Source organism: Sphaeramia orbicularis, chromosome 9 (genome assembly GCF_902148855.1).
Source record: "Sphaeramia orbicularis chromosome 9, fSphaOr1.1, whole genome shotgun sequence".
Taxonomy (NCBI): Eukaryota; Metazoa; Chordata; class Actinopteri; order Kurtiformes; family Apogonidae; genus Sphaeramia; species Sphaeramia orbicularis.
In genome coordinates, this window is record NC_043965.1 from 30829785 (window position 1) to 30849478 (window position 19694).

The following is a 19694-nucleotide window of genomic DNA, read 5'->3' on the forward strand; positions in this document are numbered from 1 at the left end:
CAGGGTCAACAAGTGAAGCATGTACCGTAATATCCATCTAATTGCATATTCACTGTCATCAGGTGGGTGTTTTTGGCTCTGCCGGATTAAATCAGCTTGTTTGGCCGAGATTCAGGGACTTTATTTCCTTAGCTAATGTTCTCCTTTTTCATTATAACACCCTGCTAAGCTGACCCGTGTCCTACTCCATTCAGTTATTGCCCATTACTACACAACATATATGATTCATACAAGGTTTTGACAGGGGGAAATTTACATCCTTCTGCTAACAGGAGCATTGGATTGATTATACATATTCAACAGAGTAAAGGGGCCCAATAACCCACCTAAGCCACCTGTCTACACAGGAGAATAATGTGTTTCTGGTGTTTCCTGTCCGTGACATCCAGACCTCTACAGGTGTAAACAGGAGTATTTTATATATCTTTTTTGTTTTTTTTTCCACCTTACTCACCCATCTTTTCTTCATTCACTTTTCTTTACATACCGACACATTGTCAAATTTGCTTTTGCTGTTTTGCAGGTAGCCTTGTTGTTGCACTGGCATGACTTTCCTTTACCTAACGTTTGGTCTTAGAGTGTAGGCAGAGATAGTTTTACTCCATGGCTGTATGAAAAATATGATTTCAATTAGCATGAAAATGTATTGTATTATCAATAGGAGGATAAGAACAGATTAAGGAAGCTCTGGGATGCTCTTACAGATGACAATGGTCAGGTTTCTATGCAGGCATCCGTGTTGGAGAAAATGATGATTTTCCTTTGACACAAAAGCTCTGAGAATACGATGTGGTTTTACATGAAAAGCCGACTCCACAGGCCTCAACATGTTTAAGATAAGGTTATTTACTGTATCACATCAACACTTTTTACTACTGATTAGACCTTATTTGGGAAGACCAGTTCTTTTATGTTAATAAAATGTTAACTGAAGTTTAATAATTGCAAAATATCTGTGAGCTGCAGCCCTTTGTTTGGAAAAAGAAGTGTGATAAAATTAATTTGCAGTTGTTGGAATTTTCGGGAAAAACTCCAACCCCACACTTGATATTTATGAAAGTTGTTAATTATATCCAAATGAATTAGATCCAAATTTGGGAACAAAGTTTAGCAGAGAGGCTCTAGCTGAGACTCTTTAATAATGAACCGGTGGCTTCTGATTATTATTCAATATTCACACTGAAATTCTACCTCGTCAGTTCATATACATTGACGGCAAGATCTGTTCAAACAGAGATTCATAATCTGCATGGGAAGTGCATCTGCTGCTGTGGATACTTAAACAAACATACAAGATTAAATTTCTATTTATATGAGGCACAGAAACCTAACATTTGCCAGGGAATCATTGTAAGACCTGGAGACGTGTCACTGGCACCTCAGCACATTAAGTTTTTCTTTTTCTTAATGTGATTTGTCCAGCCGGGAGATTTCTGCGACCTCTGATACCAAAAATATTGCACATAAAAAAAAGAGGAAAAAAGAAAAAAAAAAAAGTCTGTTCTCTGCAGTTCTCATTTTGTCTAACCTTTTGGTCGTATGATTTCAAGACATCTATGTGCTTCCACTTGTGCAGGTTATTTGTACTGTGAGGAAGTGAACTGAGATTCCTCCACAGAAATATGAATATAGACACTTTTATAAAGACCTTTATGGACAGGATTACTGTGGTACTTATACTTGAAACTGAGGTAACTAATTTTTTCTCTGAAAGCCTCTTTTCTTTTTAAACCAAGTAATCACAAAGTTAAAAGTGATGAAAAGTGAAGTTTACTTAACACCCAGATGCTTGGCTTAGTGGCACTTTGCCCAAAATGTTTTGTGCTTCTCATTTATGGTCCGGCACAGGGTTTAGTTACAGTTCTGTCCCAATCCTCTGATTCACCTTCTTTAAGAACAGCTTCAGGGCTGCTCATAATGCTTAACTCTCTATAATGCCATCCCCTTCATCTCCTCAGTGGTCTTATTGTCTTAACTCTGGATGGAGAGACAGAGTGTAAGAAAAACAGGTTGTGTAAGAAAAACAGGTTAATACACGTTTGGCACAGTAAAATTAAGCATCTTTTCAAAGATACTAGGTTTCTTTGGAAAGTGTTTCTCATCTGATGATTCCTGTTTCTCCTGAAGTGTTCACTTTCCTTGTCGGGGAAGTTTGCTTTGTTGTTTTTAGTGACTTTAAAATATTACCACACATGCACTTAGCTTCTGAAATAAAATATAAAAAAGCCCTGCTAATGATAATAGCAGTTGGGTCCATTGATGCATTGATTGATTTGAGAACAGGGGATGATAAAACTGCCTTCCTTGTCATTTTCCTGATCCTGTAGTTTGGAAGCAGAAAAATGTTATGCAAATGATTTGTTAATCCCTTTACATTATTTGTTCCATTTCTCCCTTTCATTTTCACACTCAATTTCTAGCACAGCAAGCTGACAGGCGGACACCCTCAGATTGCTAATTCTTCAGATAAAGAAAGTAAGCTATCCATGTTGCATGTAAAATGTATTGGCTTCAATTAATTAATTTGACTTGAAAATTGTACCTGAAATGCCTGAAAAAGAGATCTTGAAAGCCCTTCAAGTACCTCACTTTTAAGTCCTTCAACTTTCACCTCTTTGTTCTCTTCTCTGTGTGTTTTTCTAGCATGCTTTCACCTGCAGATTAACAGTCTTTTAAGAAAAACATTGACCTGCACAATTAAGGCTATAATATCAACATAAGCAGGATAAGACAGATGAGTCTAAGCCGTGAGAGCAGTGGCACATGAAACTGTGACCAGTGTTTTTCCATAGTTTTGTTGTCCCAAAGGTTGGTGTTAAAAATAATAAGAAAAAGGTGGGATGGTCTTAGATTCAAGAAGCTTAAAATGCAAAATCTCAAATAAGCCCAATTTTCCCTAGCCAATCGCATTGCATTTTGGTGGGTTTGTGTTGATCGTCTCAACTGACTCACACACCGCCCCTCCCCAAATAAAAACACTAGAGATTTATGTGGCTTTTCAAAAAATGTATCTAGACATTTATCCAGCTTAATCTTCTTAACATATTAAAGTGATTTGCTTTACCCTGAAGTGGCTGAAGCTGCGAGCTCACCGCCCCTCATGGCACTAAGACCTGAGAGGCATTGTGGACATCTTCTGCTTTTGAATAAAAGAGTGGTGGGCAGAAGTCAACCTGCTTCTCAGCTGTGGAGCTGCGGCTGTCCCCGCTGTGCGTCCCTTTAAATTTTTTTGTTCTGTTATTAGTCCAACTGTTGCACTCAGTCAGTGTTCTTAGGCACATGGCTCTGCCAGAACTGCCCACACTGTGGTGTGGAGGTTTGGAGCTCTCAGCTTTTGAGCTGAACTGAAAGAGCTCTCTCATAGAGTAGGTGTTGGCAGGATGCTTTGTTTCTTTCTGTGAATGTCATGAGAGGTATGGATAATGAGAAAACTGAAGCACAGTGATAGCATGATTTATCTGGGTGCCAACTTAATGCCTGACTGCAGATTTGGGCTTTTTCAGATAGGCGATGTGCTTAACCTTTTCTTCAGATGCGACACAAATCTGAGAATCAGTAGTGACACTTACAATGTGTTTCCTTAAAACACCACTTCACAGGCCAGGCAGCTAAAAGGTCTTGGTCAAGTATTGCTGATGTCCTTACTTGGCATAATGCTCTATGGATGTGCTTCAGGGCACACATTTTGCCAGATCACATCAGTGCAGCTGTACGTTTAAAGTTGGAGACATTCATTGTAGCTGAAGCCTGAGTTCATTTCATTGTCATCATGGTATTTAACTTAATGTCTGTCAGGATTAAATTAGACATGATGGGGTCGAAGTAATGTGGCAATGCCTAATTTATTTCAATCTGCAAATAAGTTTTAAAGGGTTGCCAAAGATTTAAAATCATAACTTTTCAAGTCAACGCAAGTTTTGGTTAAACACAGCTGTAGTTGTAGTTACATGTGTTTACTACATTGCAGTGTTAAGACTCCCTCCCTCAGTTTGACCACTGAATTTTCACTGCACAACTTTTAGTTGCATCACCAGAATAGAGAATATCCAAGTTCAGCTTCAGCGTGTAATGGGCCTGGTGCTGGTTTGGTTTTCTCACATTAACCTATAGATTATTTTACAGATTTTCATTAAACAGTGACATGTGTGGCACTGCCAGTGAAAGTGATTGTAACTTAAAATTCTTTTGGAACCCATTCCATTTTTATACAGCATTGCATTTCAGCCCAGTTATTCAGTGTAAACGGGCCAATACTAAAATGTCCTGTGACCTGGCATTGTTAAACTGTGACCAAAGAGCTGTGAAAACCAGGCATTTTAGCAGGAGAGCCTTATGGAAACTATATATAGAGAGAAACAATAGTGTGTTTGTGAAGGATGGCCAGAGGAGTGTAGTCCAGTGGTGAGTGAACAAAGTATCACTGTATGGAAATGCAGCACATGGGGATATATGGTATCAGGAGGCATTCAGGTGCAGAGAGAAACATCTATACATACGTACAATATCACCATAATCAAGTGCAGAGAGAAAGGTAAATGATCCAAATGACATGATTTCTTTCTATTCAAAAAGCCAAAGCCATTTTCTTGTTATATACACCACATAGGTTTCTAAGATAGACTTGGACTCACAGATTCACATCTTAATGATGCTTTTTCATTGGATTAAAAAAATAGATATTGGTTAGTTCTCCATTAGACACATTGTATCTAAAAGAATTAGGCAAACATGAAAAAAAACAGGTGTTTAAAAGCTAGTAAAAGTACCAGTGCAAGGGAAGATGTCAATACTGCTCCTATACGTTAAACAGATCCATATAGGTCTATGTATTCATTACACTGATTCTACAATTATCTAATTTGAAACCATTGTGTTTTCATGTAGTTCCCAGTTTCTCCCTTCAATCTGTAAAAGTTAATAAAAAAGGTATGTGTTTATATAAATGAAAAAATACAGCTTTTTTGTGTCTTATCTGGTTACTGTACATAGTTGAAGTCATCATTCTGTCACTAGTGCCGAATAAAACACACAATGCAGAAATATACGTTTATATTATCTGTACAGTTATGACTCTGTGTGGTAAATATGCCACTTTTTTAGGCCGTATGAAAGGAAATGTAGTGTTTTGCATTGTCTCTGCTCTAACACGCTGGCAGAGTACTTGACCTCTTGTACTTGGACCGAATGTCTGACAGGTGTTAAAATCATAGATTGAGGCTGTCCATACAAAATGTTTCCAGCGTAGCCGAGCTCCGCACAGGCGAGCACTTCAAACAAACTATGAGTGGTTGCTTCTTTTCATATCAGAGAGAATGGGAGAAATTGATTGGAACTGGGAGGCTTAGGACTGGATTTTCCTCAACCATAATATTTTTTCTTTAACAACTGCAGCTTAAATTTAGATTTTTTTTTTTCTGGCTTTGTTTTTTATTTCTTTGTCCAAATCCTATCGAATGGTGCTTCAGGTTTTTCCTTGAGTAAAAAGTTGATATTGTTGTGAGGAGGGAGAAAGGACTTTTTTCATGTGTGCAGGAATGTAGATTTCTTCCCCCCGTGAAATCCTAATTGTGCCTTGGAGGGCTGGTAGGGTATCTGTGCTCGGCTCAGCTCAACAGGATTTGTGTCTGTGTATGTTAGAGTATGTCTCTTAGCTTGAATGCGGATATAACCCTTTCATTGCACAAGCTGCTGATTTTTCATATTTGCCGATAGGCTGATCCTGTGCATGTGTATCTTTTTGTTGAAGACATTGAAAGTTTAGTTTTTTGTGTATATAATATATATATTATTTATTTATTTATTTTGATATCTGTTAAGATTTAATTGAGATAACAAGTGGACCGCTTTCTGTGGATCACCCGTATTTGAAAATTAAGCTCTTGAGATCGGGTCTTGTCAATAATGCACGGTCAGATCGGAGATAGCCAGAGAATATGTCTTAGGTCAAAACTATGTATGTCCCATGTTCCTCTTGAATTATTGCCATGCATTTATCTATGCAAATCCAGGATAAGATCCTATCTGCCGGCAGCGACATATCCCCCTGGATTTGGTCTATGTGTTATGCAGGTTATGGCTGACAGTCAAGAAGAAATTGCAATAACATATATGCAGAGATTATTGCTGTAGTCATTAATTGTTGCTTGAAAGGGGATTAGGATTAGCAGGCCTATAGAATGCTCTAACACCTGTCCTTCCTTCCATCTAACAATGTTACTTCAGTTTTTCTTATTTCAGTATCAGTTCAACTTGGCAAAATAAAAAAGGCTGATTTATTCAAATGAATCATCAACGCTGGAAATGATTCAATATGTGCCACATTCAGATGGGTGATATATTATTCCCTTGGGGAGAGGCAAAGATGGAGCTGTGGAGCTGTTTTATTCGTGCTGTCTTTATCAGTGTGTCAGGCAGAGAGGCTGAGCTTGTTCTCTATGAATGGACGAGCCCTTGAACCATAAACCTGTACCTCCTCTGATAACAGTTTCTGCATTGTGATATAAGTGCCATTCTCTGTGATGTCCTCTGTGACAGCACTAAATATATCAACATACACAAAATGATCTGTCAGATGAATTATTTTATTTCAACCAGTTTTCCAAAACTAAGGATTTTCAGTCCTGCATGTACAGTGTCTGTTTTTTGAAGACATATTGTGCATTTTGTTAAGGATTCAAAGCACAGCACAGTATTGTGGTTGCATTTCACCAAGCTTTGCTTTTCATGCTCTTAATGTTTTGCCTTTAGCTAAGTGTCTCTACTGTACTTTTCTGTTTTCTATACCTTGTGCTGCATATCCTGTTTTGTCTTGACTGCTTCCTGGGCCTTGGAGAACACTGATATCTTGAGATTACCACATCTTTTAAGGTGATAAAAGTGCTCCCTGAATTACTCAGAGCCCGTGTGATGACATGGCCCTGATTGTCAGACGGGTGGGCTGGTGACACTGGAACACAGACGGTGCATGTCTGTTTGAAACATTCTGTTTCAAGCTTCCAAGCCCTGGGCAGTCCTCTCTCCCAGTCTCCCAACACCCAGCTTCGCCCACTGAAACAAGAGTCTTCCATACTGGAAAATCCGGCCCTGTCAACTGGCAGTCTGGACTAGGTTCAGCCCACACGCCAAGCACCCCCCACCACTGATACCACCCCTTAATAGGCACTAGAGTTTGCCACCCCATGTAGATGCCTTTTGGTCGCCATCCATGAATGGCGTCAATAGCATCTTCCTACACAACAGTGACTGAACGGAGGGCACAAGAAAATGTGGGAATAATTGACACTTTCTCACTGTACTACCATCAGAAACCATAATTAATCATGATAGAAAAAATGTGGAAGCCATCTTGGCTGGTGAAACACACAGTGCCTGTGAACAGCCCTGACACCTTTAACAGCTCTGATGGCCAAATAGGAATGGGTGTCACAGTGCTTACAACTAAGCTCCCTTCATGGCAGCCTCATCTTCAGAATTGTGTCTGCTGCATGATGGTTCTCCATGAAAGTGTAACTGTTATGTCTTTTTATTTTTTATTTTATTTATTTTTTTAAATAAAGTGTTGTTACAAACACTTTACAATCTTGAATCCTTAGAAATGGGTCATTGTGAACAAAGTACAATGCAAAAGTGATATTTATCATCTTCTAATAAGTAAAAGGGGTTATTTCACTCAGGTTTTCATTCCACTCTTAAAAATGAAAGAGAAATAGTAGTGTTGCTAACAAAATCCAATTAATTTTATATATGTTAAATACAAGCTTTAGGGGTTTTAAAATCTCATCTTTTGCACTTTTACATACATACATACTGATCCATGCAGAGCTTTATTTTTCTTCATCAATGTATCCTCTTTGCCTTTAGATGGAAAACCTAAATCTGTAATTTGAATGTGCTCACGATTGACTTTCATAGCCTGCACTTGGTGGTAAAATAGGAGATCCATAATTTTTAGTGTATGACATGCTTGACAGAGTAATTATGGATATTAGTCCGGTGTTGCAATTTGCTCTGTTTGACAGTGTTGTGTTCTCAGCAGCCAAAATACCCAACAACAAAAAAACGGTTCTCTCTTGCCTCATTTAGCATGGCAGGACCTGAGGTTTGTATCCCAGTGCGTGGCTGCATGTTACTTCAGAGTACCTGTTAGTGGTGGTTACTGTGTTTGAGCATGTGCATTTGCAGAAAATGCTTTCATGGCAGTGAGTAGGTGTATGTGTGTAAAGCCACCACTAGAAAGTGTTGAAAGCCTCAGCTAGCAAGATCGCATCCAGGGTGACTAATAAGCTTAACATGAGCACGGCTGTGTTCGCAAGCATGGTGCGGTGAAAGAAGTCTTCAATGTTGAGAGAAATGCAGAAATGGTTCCCTAGGCTGCTACTAATTCCTTCACCCCCCTCAAGCCTCAATCAGACTGTGAACCATCTTACTGTTAGCTATGGCTTCACAGCAGCTCTAAACTGCACAGCAAAAGTACAAGGCATCACAAACAAGAGTTCAGGACAGACTGCACTGAAACATTTAGAGAGTTTATGACAGAGGTGTTTGGAAGTAGCTAAACAGAAATAATTTAATATATATGTTGCAATTGATGCTTTGAGTGTGAGTAAAAAAAAAAGAAAGAAAGAAAGTGGTGAGCAGAATCCATGGGCTATAAATGCATTGCTTTAACTTCTCTCCTGGACTTATTTGATTATAATGTAGCATTGTAATGCATGTTTGTAATATCAAAAAGAAAGAAAGTGTTAATTTGTTATGTAATTATGTAAACTTGTGTTTGATTTTCCACTGTAATTCCTCTTGACCTGCTGCCTTCAGCTCACTTCTCTGTTTGGCTACCTAGCAGGGATCTAATAGCTGTGTTGTCTTTAGGCCTTGAATATGTGTTTGTATCCACATGTGACTTTCCTTTGACCATGTGGCTCCTCGAAGAGTGGATTTATAAGCCACTTCACACTCCACTCCTGTGTGGGAGGCAGGCTGAGTTAAAAATAGGCAGGTTTGGAGGTAGTGAGCAGCCTGCACTGTGTGAAGCGCTTAAGAACACACTGAGGAGTATTGGCAATCTTTTTGCATATTACTTATATGTGTCAATAACCCACCTAAATGTAAACCAATATCTGTAATTGTGAGTAGCTCTTGTGAAATCATCTGCTCCTCATCATCTTGTCTGAGAAGCATCAATATTCAGTTGCACATAAGGGACAAAAAGTGTGAAGTCCATATGTTACTGTATGGACTTTAATAGGAAATGAATAGCACGCTGCTCTCTGCTTCATTATTAAACTGTTTCATAATTGCACACATGCAACATATTAAATGATGAAAAATACTTATATATAAGTGCAGTATTATAGGTCTCAGTTGTGTCTACATGCGTCCGATACACTATCTTACCAGGGTTTATGTGATTTATGTAGCATTAGTCGAGAGCAAAGTATTTCAATTAAATATGTGCTCTAGAGACTTACAGACAGTTATCAGTGGTTATTATTTTACTATATATCAGCGCATATCCAGATAAATATATATTATAAATGTATTGAATAGTTTATCTAAAATCAACTTGTGCGTTCATATGTGGTTCTTCAATAGAAAAAGATGAATAGGAAACATACAAACAAAATAAATACCAAAATAAATTTCAAAATCGCCTAAACCATACGTTCATAATTATACTATTTAAAGGTCCTATGTGTAAAATTTCACACTATGAGGATCTACTCATAAAAATTTATGTAAAAAACAATTATGTTATCATTAGCGCATATTAATAGGTAAATAATGATAATTATATTTTCATTTAGTTCCCATTAGCTGAGTAGGTTGCCTCCACAGAGTCCACCATGTTGCTCTGTCATGTTTCTACAATAGTTTTGATTTTTCATTTTGTTTTTTAGTTGGTGGCATAGAGTTTTTAAGTGCTTCACCATTTCCTGCTATATTGTGTTGTTTGTTGACCAGAGTTATTATCCCCGTACGTAATAAAACCCTGAAATAGACAAAATAAATATTAGGTTTAATGAGAGCTTTTCTACAGTTGCTTAGATGGTTCACAACACTAAAGGAAATGTCACAACACAAATGCAAAATCCACAGCTGTACCCCAGTGACATCCAGGCCACTGTACTTCTCACCTGTTTTGCATTAAGGGAGTGTGTGGAGGGTATTCATTTGGTTGTATTTTCACCACTAGGTGTCACTAAAGAACCTGTTTGACATATAGTAAATTGTAATTTGCAAAGTCTACCATTCTGGTCTGTGTCAAACTCCATCTCCAAACCACATGTGATGAAAGTAGTTCCTCTTGTAGGTGCAGAATGAGCTCCTTCTTTTGTCTTGGCTGATCAGAGTGCTGCAAATGTTCTGAATTCAACCCATTCTGCATCACATTCACTCAACTCTGTGTTTGTTTGTAATGCCACTGTGAGAAATCCCTACCTTCACCCAAACTATGTGAAAACAGAGTGATGTTAAAATGATGATGAATACTTTTTAAAGAGCTGTGGTTGACTGATATGGGTTTTTAATGACTAAGCAAAGTACTAAGAGAGCAGAGCAGCCAAAAGCTGGTGCATAATGCTGATATGTTTTTTTTTTTTTATTTTTGTTTGCCATCTGATAAAATTACAATTATTTAATAACTAATTAATAGCAAATGAAACAGGAACAATTAGTTACTCTGTCATGCCTGCATTGACTCTCCTTGTCTTTCTCCACATCTATTGTATTCTCTGCCTGCAGTGCAGTTACTTAAATGAAAAAATGGAGACGAATAACATCATTCTACACCTAATCAGCCAGTTAATCAGCCAACTGATTAACAAATCTATCTGCAGTAAAAAGTGAGATTTAAGGCAATGAAATAAACAGTAAAGCATTCTGTGAAACAAGAGGATTTTTACCATCACACAATATACACAGCCAGGCCAAATAAACAGTCCCCGCCTAAATTTATCTAAATAAATAGAGAAGCTCCTTCCATTGGGTAATTACTGCAGTGACGAATATGTTTCAACTGGAAATGTGTCCTGTAGTTTCTCATTTCTTAAACAACCACTGGTTTGCCAGAGAGCACAAAGAAGGTCATGTGGTCTGATGAGTCCTGACTGACCCTGTTCCAGAGTGATGGGTGCATCAGAGGCAGATGAAGTGATTACCCATCATGCCTAGTGCCTACAGTACAATCATGTGGGGGCAGTGATATGATCTGGGGTTACTTCACTTGGTCAAGTCTAGGTTCAGCAACAAATAAAAAGAAAGAAGACAAATAAATGTTGTGATATTACACAAGTTCAATCAAGCTGTGTCCAATAAAGCTATAGGTTGTCCAACTGAATTTTAGGGTTTGGGACATTATCGATAACAGGATCTTGTATAGATGAACATGGCTTGTACTGTCCATCACAATAGTTTTACTTACCGTACTTGACTTTTGAATCAGTATTCCTTAGACCAGGGGTGTCATACTTGTTTTAGTTAAGGGACCACATACAGCCCAAAATGATCTCAAGCAGGCTGACCAGTAAAATAACAGCATAATAACCTATAAATATTGACAACTCCAAATATGTATCTTTGTTTCAGTACAAAAAAGTTAAAAAGCATCATGAACATGGTTATAATTACAGGCTGTCATACATAACATGACATATCATTGTTAAAATTACCCTTATTTTAATTGAGAAATTTCAGGTCGTTCATAGGTTATTTGCAGTTTTTATGAAAGGATAGTTACTTTTGAAATTTTTCACACTACAACAAAGATAAAAAAAAAATGGCATTGTCATTATTTATAGGTTTTTATGTTATTACTTTTCCGACCCACTAGAGATCAATTTGGACTGGATGTGGGTCGTAAACACTCGTAACCGTTAAAATCTTCAGGATAATTTTGCACTTTGCAAATTCATCCCACAGGTCGGATTGGGCCAGTTTTCTGCCATATGTTTGATTCCCCTGCTTTAGACTGTTTCATCATTAGAACTAGTTCTAAAAAAGTTCAGTGAAGTCAACATGTTAATGTAAGCTATGTCACTGTCTGTGTTGGCCGATGACTGATCTGCCCTTTGTGACTGCCTATAAAGGAGGTTTTATAATGCTGCTTCCACTGAGGAACAATGAGGTTTTAGGGTGTCTGCAGCTGAGATATGGGTGGGCTGTTATTAATGACCACAAGGACCTCCTCACCTATAAGTTTGATGACCTCTAGGTGAGCATCCTCCCTCCCTTCGGTCTGCCTTTCATCTTTGGGTCTACGGCCCCCTCTTTCTGGTCAGGATCCAATTACTGCTTCCTGGTTGACCTTTGACCTCTTTCTCCACTAGGATGAACCTCATTCGCTGGCCCTTACATAACACGTGCCATGTTCTACTGTTACCCTTTCCTGTGCCTCTCGGCTGTGCTGTCCTGCTCCTAAAATGGGACCGTATTACTTTGTCTCATGTCTAAAATTCTGCACATCTTTCATAGTATATTAATGTTGCTATCGCTGCAAAATCCATTCAATTGAGGCAGAGAACATTTCTTTGTCTTCTGAAATATTTTGCTCGCCAGCCTCGCTGAAGTGTTTATATTTTTCAGTATTTGCAGATCGATCTTTCAACCTTGCTCTAAGCTGCAGTCGATGGTTGTTAAGCCATTGCCGTCTCTTAATCACAACACAGATACCTGTTAATTACCAAACGAGTTCAAGTGTTTTTGCTACTTAGACAGGGATTTAAGATCGATTCGTTTCTTTGCTCTGGGTCGAGCGCTGAGCACAGTTGACCATTTAATGAAATGTTGTGGGTTCTGCGTGCAGAGCCTGAAGGAGATGAAGAACCGAGAGGATAAAGCAATGGGTGTATTAATAGGCAGCTGCATGGACGACACTGTATGGTAGTGGGTCAGGGATAAAGCGTGAACTTGTAAACTCACAGAGGGGCCTCTCTTTCCTTCCTCCCTCTTTCTCGCTAACTCACTCTCGCCCTTCGTGGTGTCATCAGTTAGCAGAGCTGGGTTTGATAGCCCAGGCAGCTCTACGAGAACAGCGATTAGACATCTCTCTGATTCTCATCCCCAGCAGAGTTCACTCAAAGGTAAGCCAGTAGTTTACATCCTTAGAGACACTGGTCTTCCTTTGCCTTTGTTCTTCGCCGTCTACTGTTTTGCGAATACTGTATCAGCTCAGTGCTTCTGGTATGTTGGCGTGAAGTGTCATAAAAACACAACAATATAAAAATGCTATCATGAAACCAATGCAAATAAAACTATAAAATGTAATCATGAGGAGTTTGTAAATTCATCAGCTTTAGACTACCCCAGTCAGTCTCAGTACAGTATCTGACACAAACAGAGCACCTCCCCCTTTTCCCTCCACCACTGACCAGTTGCTGTGACAGACACCCAGTCAGAGTAGAGTTTTCTCAGCAGCACGGTGTCTGAGGTGTGGTCCCAGTGGGCTGTTTTGCTGTGATCACAGCAGGCAGTGGGAGGTTAATCCCAAGAGAATGCAGGCTCAATCTCCCCCCACCTCCACCCTGCTCCCTTGGCCTTCACATCCCATCCTGTATAATGGCCAGACGCCTCTCTGTGGTCTAAGGCCAACACCTGCCATATTACACTTACATACTTACAAATACGTATTATTATTATTATTATTATTATTATTATTATTATTATTATTATTATTATTATTATTGTCATTGTCATTATTAGTGTTGTATTTGTAGATGTGATAACCTTTCCAAAGCATTACAGTTCAGATCTCTCAGCCCTTTTTGCAAAAGCTAAATGACAGACTGGAGGTAAAAGAAATTAGAGACTGGAGCATTAAAACAATCTCTTTAGACTTTATTAACAGTTCCAAATTAATCTGTCCTCAGTTAGACTTGTGTGACTGCAGTGGAAAAGCAGATCTGAATTTCAAATTATCGAGGCACAAATGTTAAGTTTCCCCCATTAGTATTAGTGATTAATACTAATACTGTGGAGCTCCAGCATAATTTTTTTTTTCCACAAACATTTGCCTTCCAATATTTGGCTATGAGAATTAGCTTGGTTAAAACATGTTTTGATATACATTTAGTTTGTTCAAGCCCTGATAAATTATTTCAGATGGCAGAATATGCATCTGTTTTTCCCTAGAGTCTTTCGCACATATCTGTGTGTAATTACTGTGGATTTTGACAGATGGAGAAAAAAATGTCCTTGTAAGAGAGAAGGGTACATGCCATAATGTGTGAAGTGCAAGCATAGAGGGAGCCTCTTGTATTATTTGCTGCCCGTGCCAGCTGGACCAGCCAGATTCTTACAGGTAGAAATTCAAGCAGTAAATATGTGCAGAAATCATTGAAATTCAGTGCCCACCATAAATAGGCCATGTTGTTTTCTTTGCAGTTGGAAATAAAAAGATGTGAAACGTTCTTAATGTTGTTCTAAATTTGGATTCAGGAATACTAAGCTTGTCCTATACAGTACGTCTCCATCCATAACTTTCGTGAAATATGCATTACAGTGCTATTTCTTTCAGTGATAATTGTGACTTGAGGTCATTTTTAATTTAAATGCATAAAATGCCTTTCAGACTGTGTGTGTGTGTGTGTGTGTGTGTGCGTGTGTGCATGTGTGCTGTTGTTTGAAACCATGTTATTTCTGAATGCATCAGGGTCTGACTTAAATATTAGTGTAACTACATTATCACAGTGTCTTTGCCTGGTAGCAAACATGTACAAATGAGGATTACAACTCTTGAGAAGGCAACAGGTCATGGTTGGTAAGCTGCCCGGGGGGGTCACTGATATAGAGTCACTTTTGACAGGCTGTGGAGGAGGCTCTATTGTTGCTGGTGTGTCTGGATGTTACCTGCAGGCACTATCACTGAGACTACAGTATTATCCTATTATTAGGCTTAGTTGTTTACGCTTATTACTGCTTGTCAGGTAGGCAGAGAATCCTTCTGAAAATGAGCATCTGCAGAAAAATACATGTTTATTTCTTTATCTCATTCAAGTACATCGACTTAGGATAATTCTCAGAGGCCTTTAAGAATATCTTGACAGGACACAACAAACAGATTTGTGCAAGGTTTATGTTTATATGGAAGGATTTGATTCTATGAAATGTTTTACTCAACCACAAACAAGTGTGAGAATGTAAAAAAGGATGCATCTGTTTTATGTACATTAAGGCTGATTTCATTATGTTCTTCATTTCGGTGAAATACATATACAGTACGAAGGCATCGTGGATTGAAACAGCCTCGATTAATGTCTCTGTTTGTAGAGGAAGTGAACAAAATAAAAAAAGCCCATCATATGGTCTGGCAGATTTTGGGCACAGGACCAGGGATGACAAATGTGCTCTCGCAATAATTCAATCTGCTCTCATAATTCTCTAACTTTTAGGGACAGACAGAATGAAAATTTTCCGGCAATTAAGCCGCCAAGTCAACGTCCAATAACTGTGATCAAGTGTTAGTTAAGATGCTTTTTCTCTCACTTTATCTATTGACAGATTGAGGGGTATAAAGACACTGGGTAAGTGGCAGAAAGTTACTGTGAATATGCTAACGAGAGGATTTGGTATCAGATCCAAAACGTTGTCATTTTATTGATGCCACAGTAATGATTTTAAGTTTCATGAATAATATATGAGAAAGAGAGCTGTAGGTTTGCTGTATGATTAAGTACTACTGTGTGTGATAATATGGCTGCAGAACACATTCTTTGTGTTAATAATGGTGTAATGTAATGGTTTTGTAGCAATACTGACTGGTTATTTGTTTATAAGCAACATTTTATCCTTAACAGATGAAGACAGTTGTAATTATGTGTCAAATAAATAAGAGGCAAACCCAGGCTTCTGCTATGATCTGACTTTGTGGGCTTTGTGTATACAAGAAAATAGACAACTATTGGCAAAATTTACGAGTAAAATCCACACTTTATTATTTTTTTTATTTATTTTGTAGTGTAAATTGATACTAACAAAGAAACAATATGGTGAAGACTAAAGCATCTGTTTATATAGATTTTTATCTGCAGAGATGGCTTTTATGTCTTAAGGAATGTGATGCACAAAATGGCACATGGCTGCCTTTAGCCTGTGAAGGATCAGGTACCGCTGGTCCTGGAATGTCTAAGGGCCAATCACACCATGTGCAGTAAAGAAGTGTATCTCTAGTAAATGCAATAATAAACAAATCTCTCTTGCTTGCAGAAAAGCCTGTACGTTCTGGTGATGGTCGATCCTGATGCTCCAAGCAGTACCAGCGGTACCTACTGGAGGCACTGGGTCGTCACGGACATAAAGGTACTGAAAGTATGCAACAACCTCTGCTGCTTTAAGTTAATTTAAAAATAGCCTTATGTGTCAAAATGATGGGGACACGGACGGCATTTGTGATTGGATTAGGAACTCATATGGTGCAAATTTATGAAGTAGTGGTTTGATTTATTTATTTTTTTTCTTGGGAAAATGTGCATTTTCATAATCTCGGGGTCTCACTTGGCATGTCTTGTGTTTACATCTGCACTGGGGCCGATTGCAAGGCTGAAAAATTATGAATGGTTTTTAAGCCTAACTTGGTGAAAAAAGGATGCCAAGTTCAAAAATGTTAATTTTTCATATCATGTATCTTGTGCAATAAATGCCTGTGACAAAAGTGTGGGAGTAAGTCTTTCTAAATGGCTGTGAAAGTTTGCAAGGCCCTGTCAGCAGCAATTTCCCTCTGCTGCAGAGAGCCTGGGACGTGTCAATGCAGGCGTGTGAGACTGAGATTGAGGAGAGCAGCATGCGAGGCGCACACTCTTTCTCCCATAGAGCTCCGGTCCCTCAGCTCCCCCTCCAGTGGAGAGATCTTGGCAGAGTGTTCTCCCTTCATCTGTTCCCCCAGGCAGAGCAGCTCCCCCAATGATCCACACTTCTCCATATTTTACACCCCCGAAATGGGCACAGCTCCGATCCCCTTATTTCTCTTCATATTTCACTCCTTTTTATCCATTCGTTTGTGTGTTTTCGCATTCTTGCATTCTAACGCCAAATGCGTGTTGAGTTGTTGATTGCCTCAAATATTTGGAGGTTTGCAGACATTTTATAATCCCGCGGGAACCGGGAGATCAACCCAGTAGATTAAGTCTAGTGGTCTGAAAAACAAACGCACAAAGACGCTTCAGTGATGTATCACTGCGCTCGATTCATTTCATGAGGCATTGTTGTACATTGAGTAAATACCATATTGATTCAAAGATCCAAATGTGATGTATCTGGGATATAATATATTTAAGTAAACCTGCAATTTGTATAAAATAAGAATTTTTAGCTTAAGAGAAAATTTATGCCACCGCATTCCTGCGTGTTTTGACAAATCTGTGAATAACAACCTGAAAAAGAATTATTCCCACTTTATATTGTCATTTTATAACATTACCTGTGCTTCTTATTTTTAAGCCGCAGAAGTCTGTCGAGCTGCTTGACCAGCTGCAAATAAACAAATGTCTTTCAAGTGCTCAGGCAGATCACATGCTCTCTAGCAATTCAATTTCCTGTCACTTGTGTGGGTGTTGACCTGCATTGCCCATGTAGGGATTGGCCATTGCGACGGGATGTTTTTCTGATTGTGACTGGTGGTTGGTCAGAAGGGTTAATGAGCCTTTTGAGTGATGCCAACCCATAGTGGGAGGTGTTTAATTGACCAGGTTGGCTAGGTGACATCACACAACCTCAGTTTTGTATTTCCAGGTGTCGATACGAATGGATTGGATTTTGTTGCAGTGCATTTTTGATAGTATTTTTTTTTCTGAATAACTCCATGTTTATTCTTAAGTAAAAGTAAATGTTGGTCCATCCCTCTGTAAGATAATGATAACAAATCACTGTACATTAACTGGCCTGGCATTTGAATCACTGTTTCTGACATGTTTTTGTTGGTCAATTGTTTTCTAAAGCAATGAAGCTCATGTCAGGGGTCATACTTTCAGATGTCAGGTGGATCAGTGTTTTGATCCGTGCTCGTCAAACCATACAAGCTGCAGGAGCCATATTCCTTTCATAAATATTCATTGGTCCAAGGTCATGGAGTCCTGCCCTAGTTTGTAGATGTTTCCATAATTAGTAGGCATTCTTTATCCGTATCTACAATTATGAAGGTAAAGATTTCCTGAATTCAGCTGAGAGTGAAGTGAGGTCAGGCTGGACTGAGATAAATGCCGCAGTAGATTTACGCTCATTCCTCAGTGTAGGTCTCATTAGAGGCAGCGGTAACAGCGCAAGGACACCCCTCCTCAACCTGGTTATTGCAGACACATCCCTCACCTTGCTTTGAGCTCCATTATGTCGCTGGCTCTTAACTCATCCAAACATGTGCAGAGGATCTACTCATTTTGTGTCAGCCATGCCAAAACCCACTTGAGACAGGCTCTGATATTTGCTGCCACATGTACCGTGACTCTCATACATGTAGTTAAATATACCCATTTCTGCACCAAATACTAAGAGATTTTTCATTTTTGGTTATATTCTGCTTTGCCCAGTGTTTTAAAATGGGCAAAAGTGAAAAATCTCTGAGCGTTTGGTGCAGAAACAGATACATTTTAACAGAAGTGTTTTGCTAATTGATTTGAGTTTTAAATCCTTTTCTTGTGGTCATTTAAGGCTAAGCTTATTTCCAATGAGTTCTGCTGAATGAATAATTTTTTTTCAACTTCATTTTTTGGGAAAGGAATATTTTTGCAGCGTATTTAATGTGGAGCTTGGGGCAGAGGACAGCGGTACATTAGTAGAAGTATTAGCATACAGAAAACTCACCCAACTAGGTGTGTAACACCATCATATTTTATGTCAGATATCAAATCTTTTATTTAACTGGTATTATCATTTGTCACATCATTACTTTTGACTGCAGAGAACAATTTACTCCAGCAGTTAAGTGTAAACTACGTGGCTGGGTGTCTCGTCTTCTCCCACCAGCTGTCCATTTTCTTTTAGGACTCACTTTATTAGATGCTGTATATGCATTTTCATTGCAACTACCAATTTTCAATGACCCCTTGAGCTACAGAGACAGCAATTTAGCATCTCTGCAACACACTCCGTGTTTTACATCAATTATGGACAATTACCAAAATAACCATCAACAGATTGTTGTCTCGCTCTCAAAGTCGAATTCCAGATTGTGAGCCTCTCCCTCCCTCTCTCTGCTCTCCCAGAGTCTAAATCAATGCAGATGTTCCGGTATGGTCTCGCAGCGATAATTACTGTAACAAGCAAATCATTAGTATCTGAATAGAGGCAGCTTATATAAATTCAGCACTGGGTGTTACTTTTACTTGTTAATACTTATTCTCTCATTATACTTTTGGCGGTTTGTGAGGCAACATGATGCAATATGAACTTGCAAATCAGTGGTAAAGTTAATGCTCTCGTTCCTGCACTGAGAAATGCCAAGGTGTTCATTATCACTGTAAAATCCCATTTAAACAGAGACATATAGCCTTAGGTTTTTATGGATTTTTTCTTGTTTTTTTTTTTTTAATATAGGAACTTTCTCAACTAAGTGGTTGTGAAAGGTGTTTATTGTCTGACATAGTTAACTTTTTGTAGAGACAACTTAGTTATTGTAAGGCTAAATATTGTTTTTTCTTCATGCAGTTTTTTTTCTGAATAAAACAATAACTTAAAAATATATATTATGCAAATATTTGTACAGAACATATACA

At 38.5% G+C, this 19694-nt stretch overlaps 1 protein-coding gene across 1 annotated transcript in view; it reads left to right on the forward strand.

Moving 5' to 3' along the window:
- Positions 1–19694, forward strand: part of pebp4 (phosphatidylethanolamine binding protein 4) — a 77187-nt gene that overhangs the window by 30791 nt on the left and 26702 nt on the right. Inside the window, exon 6 of the mRNA XM_030143615.1 lies at positions 16198–16290. Coding sequence (XP_029999475.1) covers positions 16198–16290 — 93 coding nt within the window. The remainder of the gene's footprint in view (positions 1–16197; positions 16291–19694) is intronic.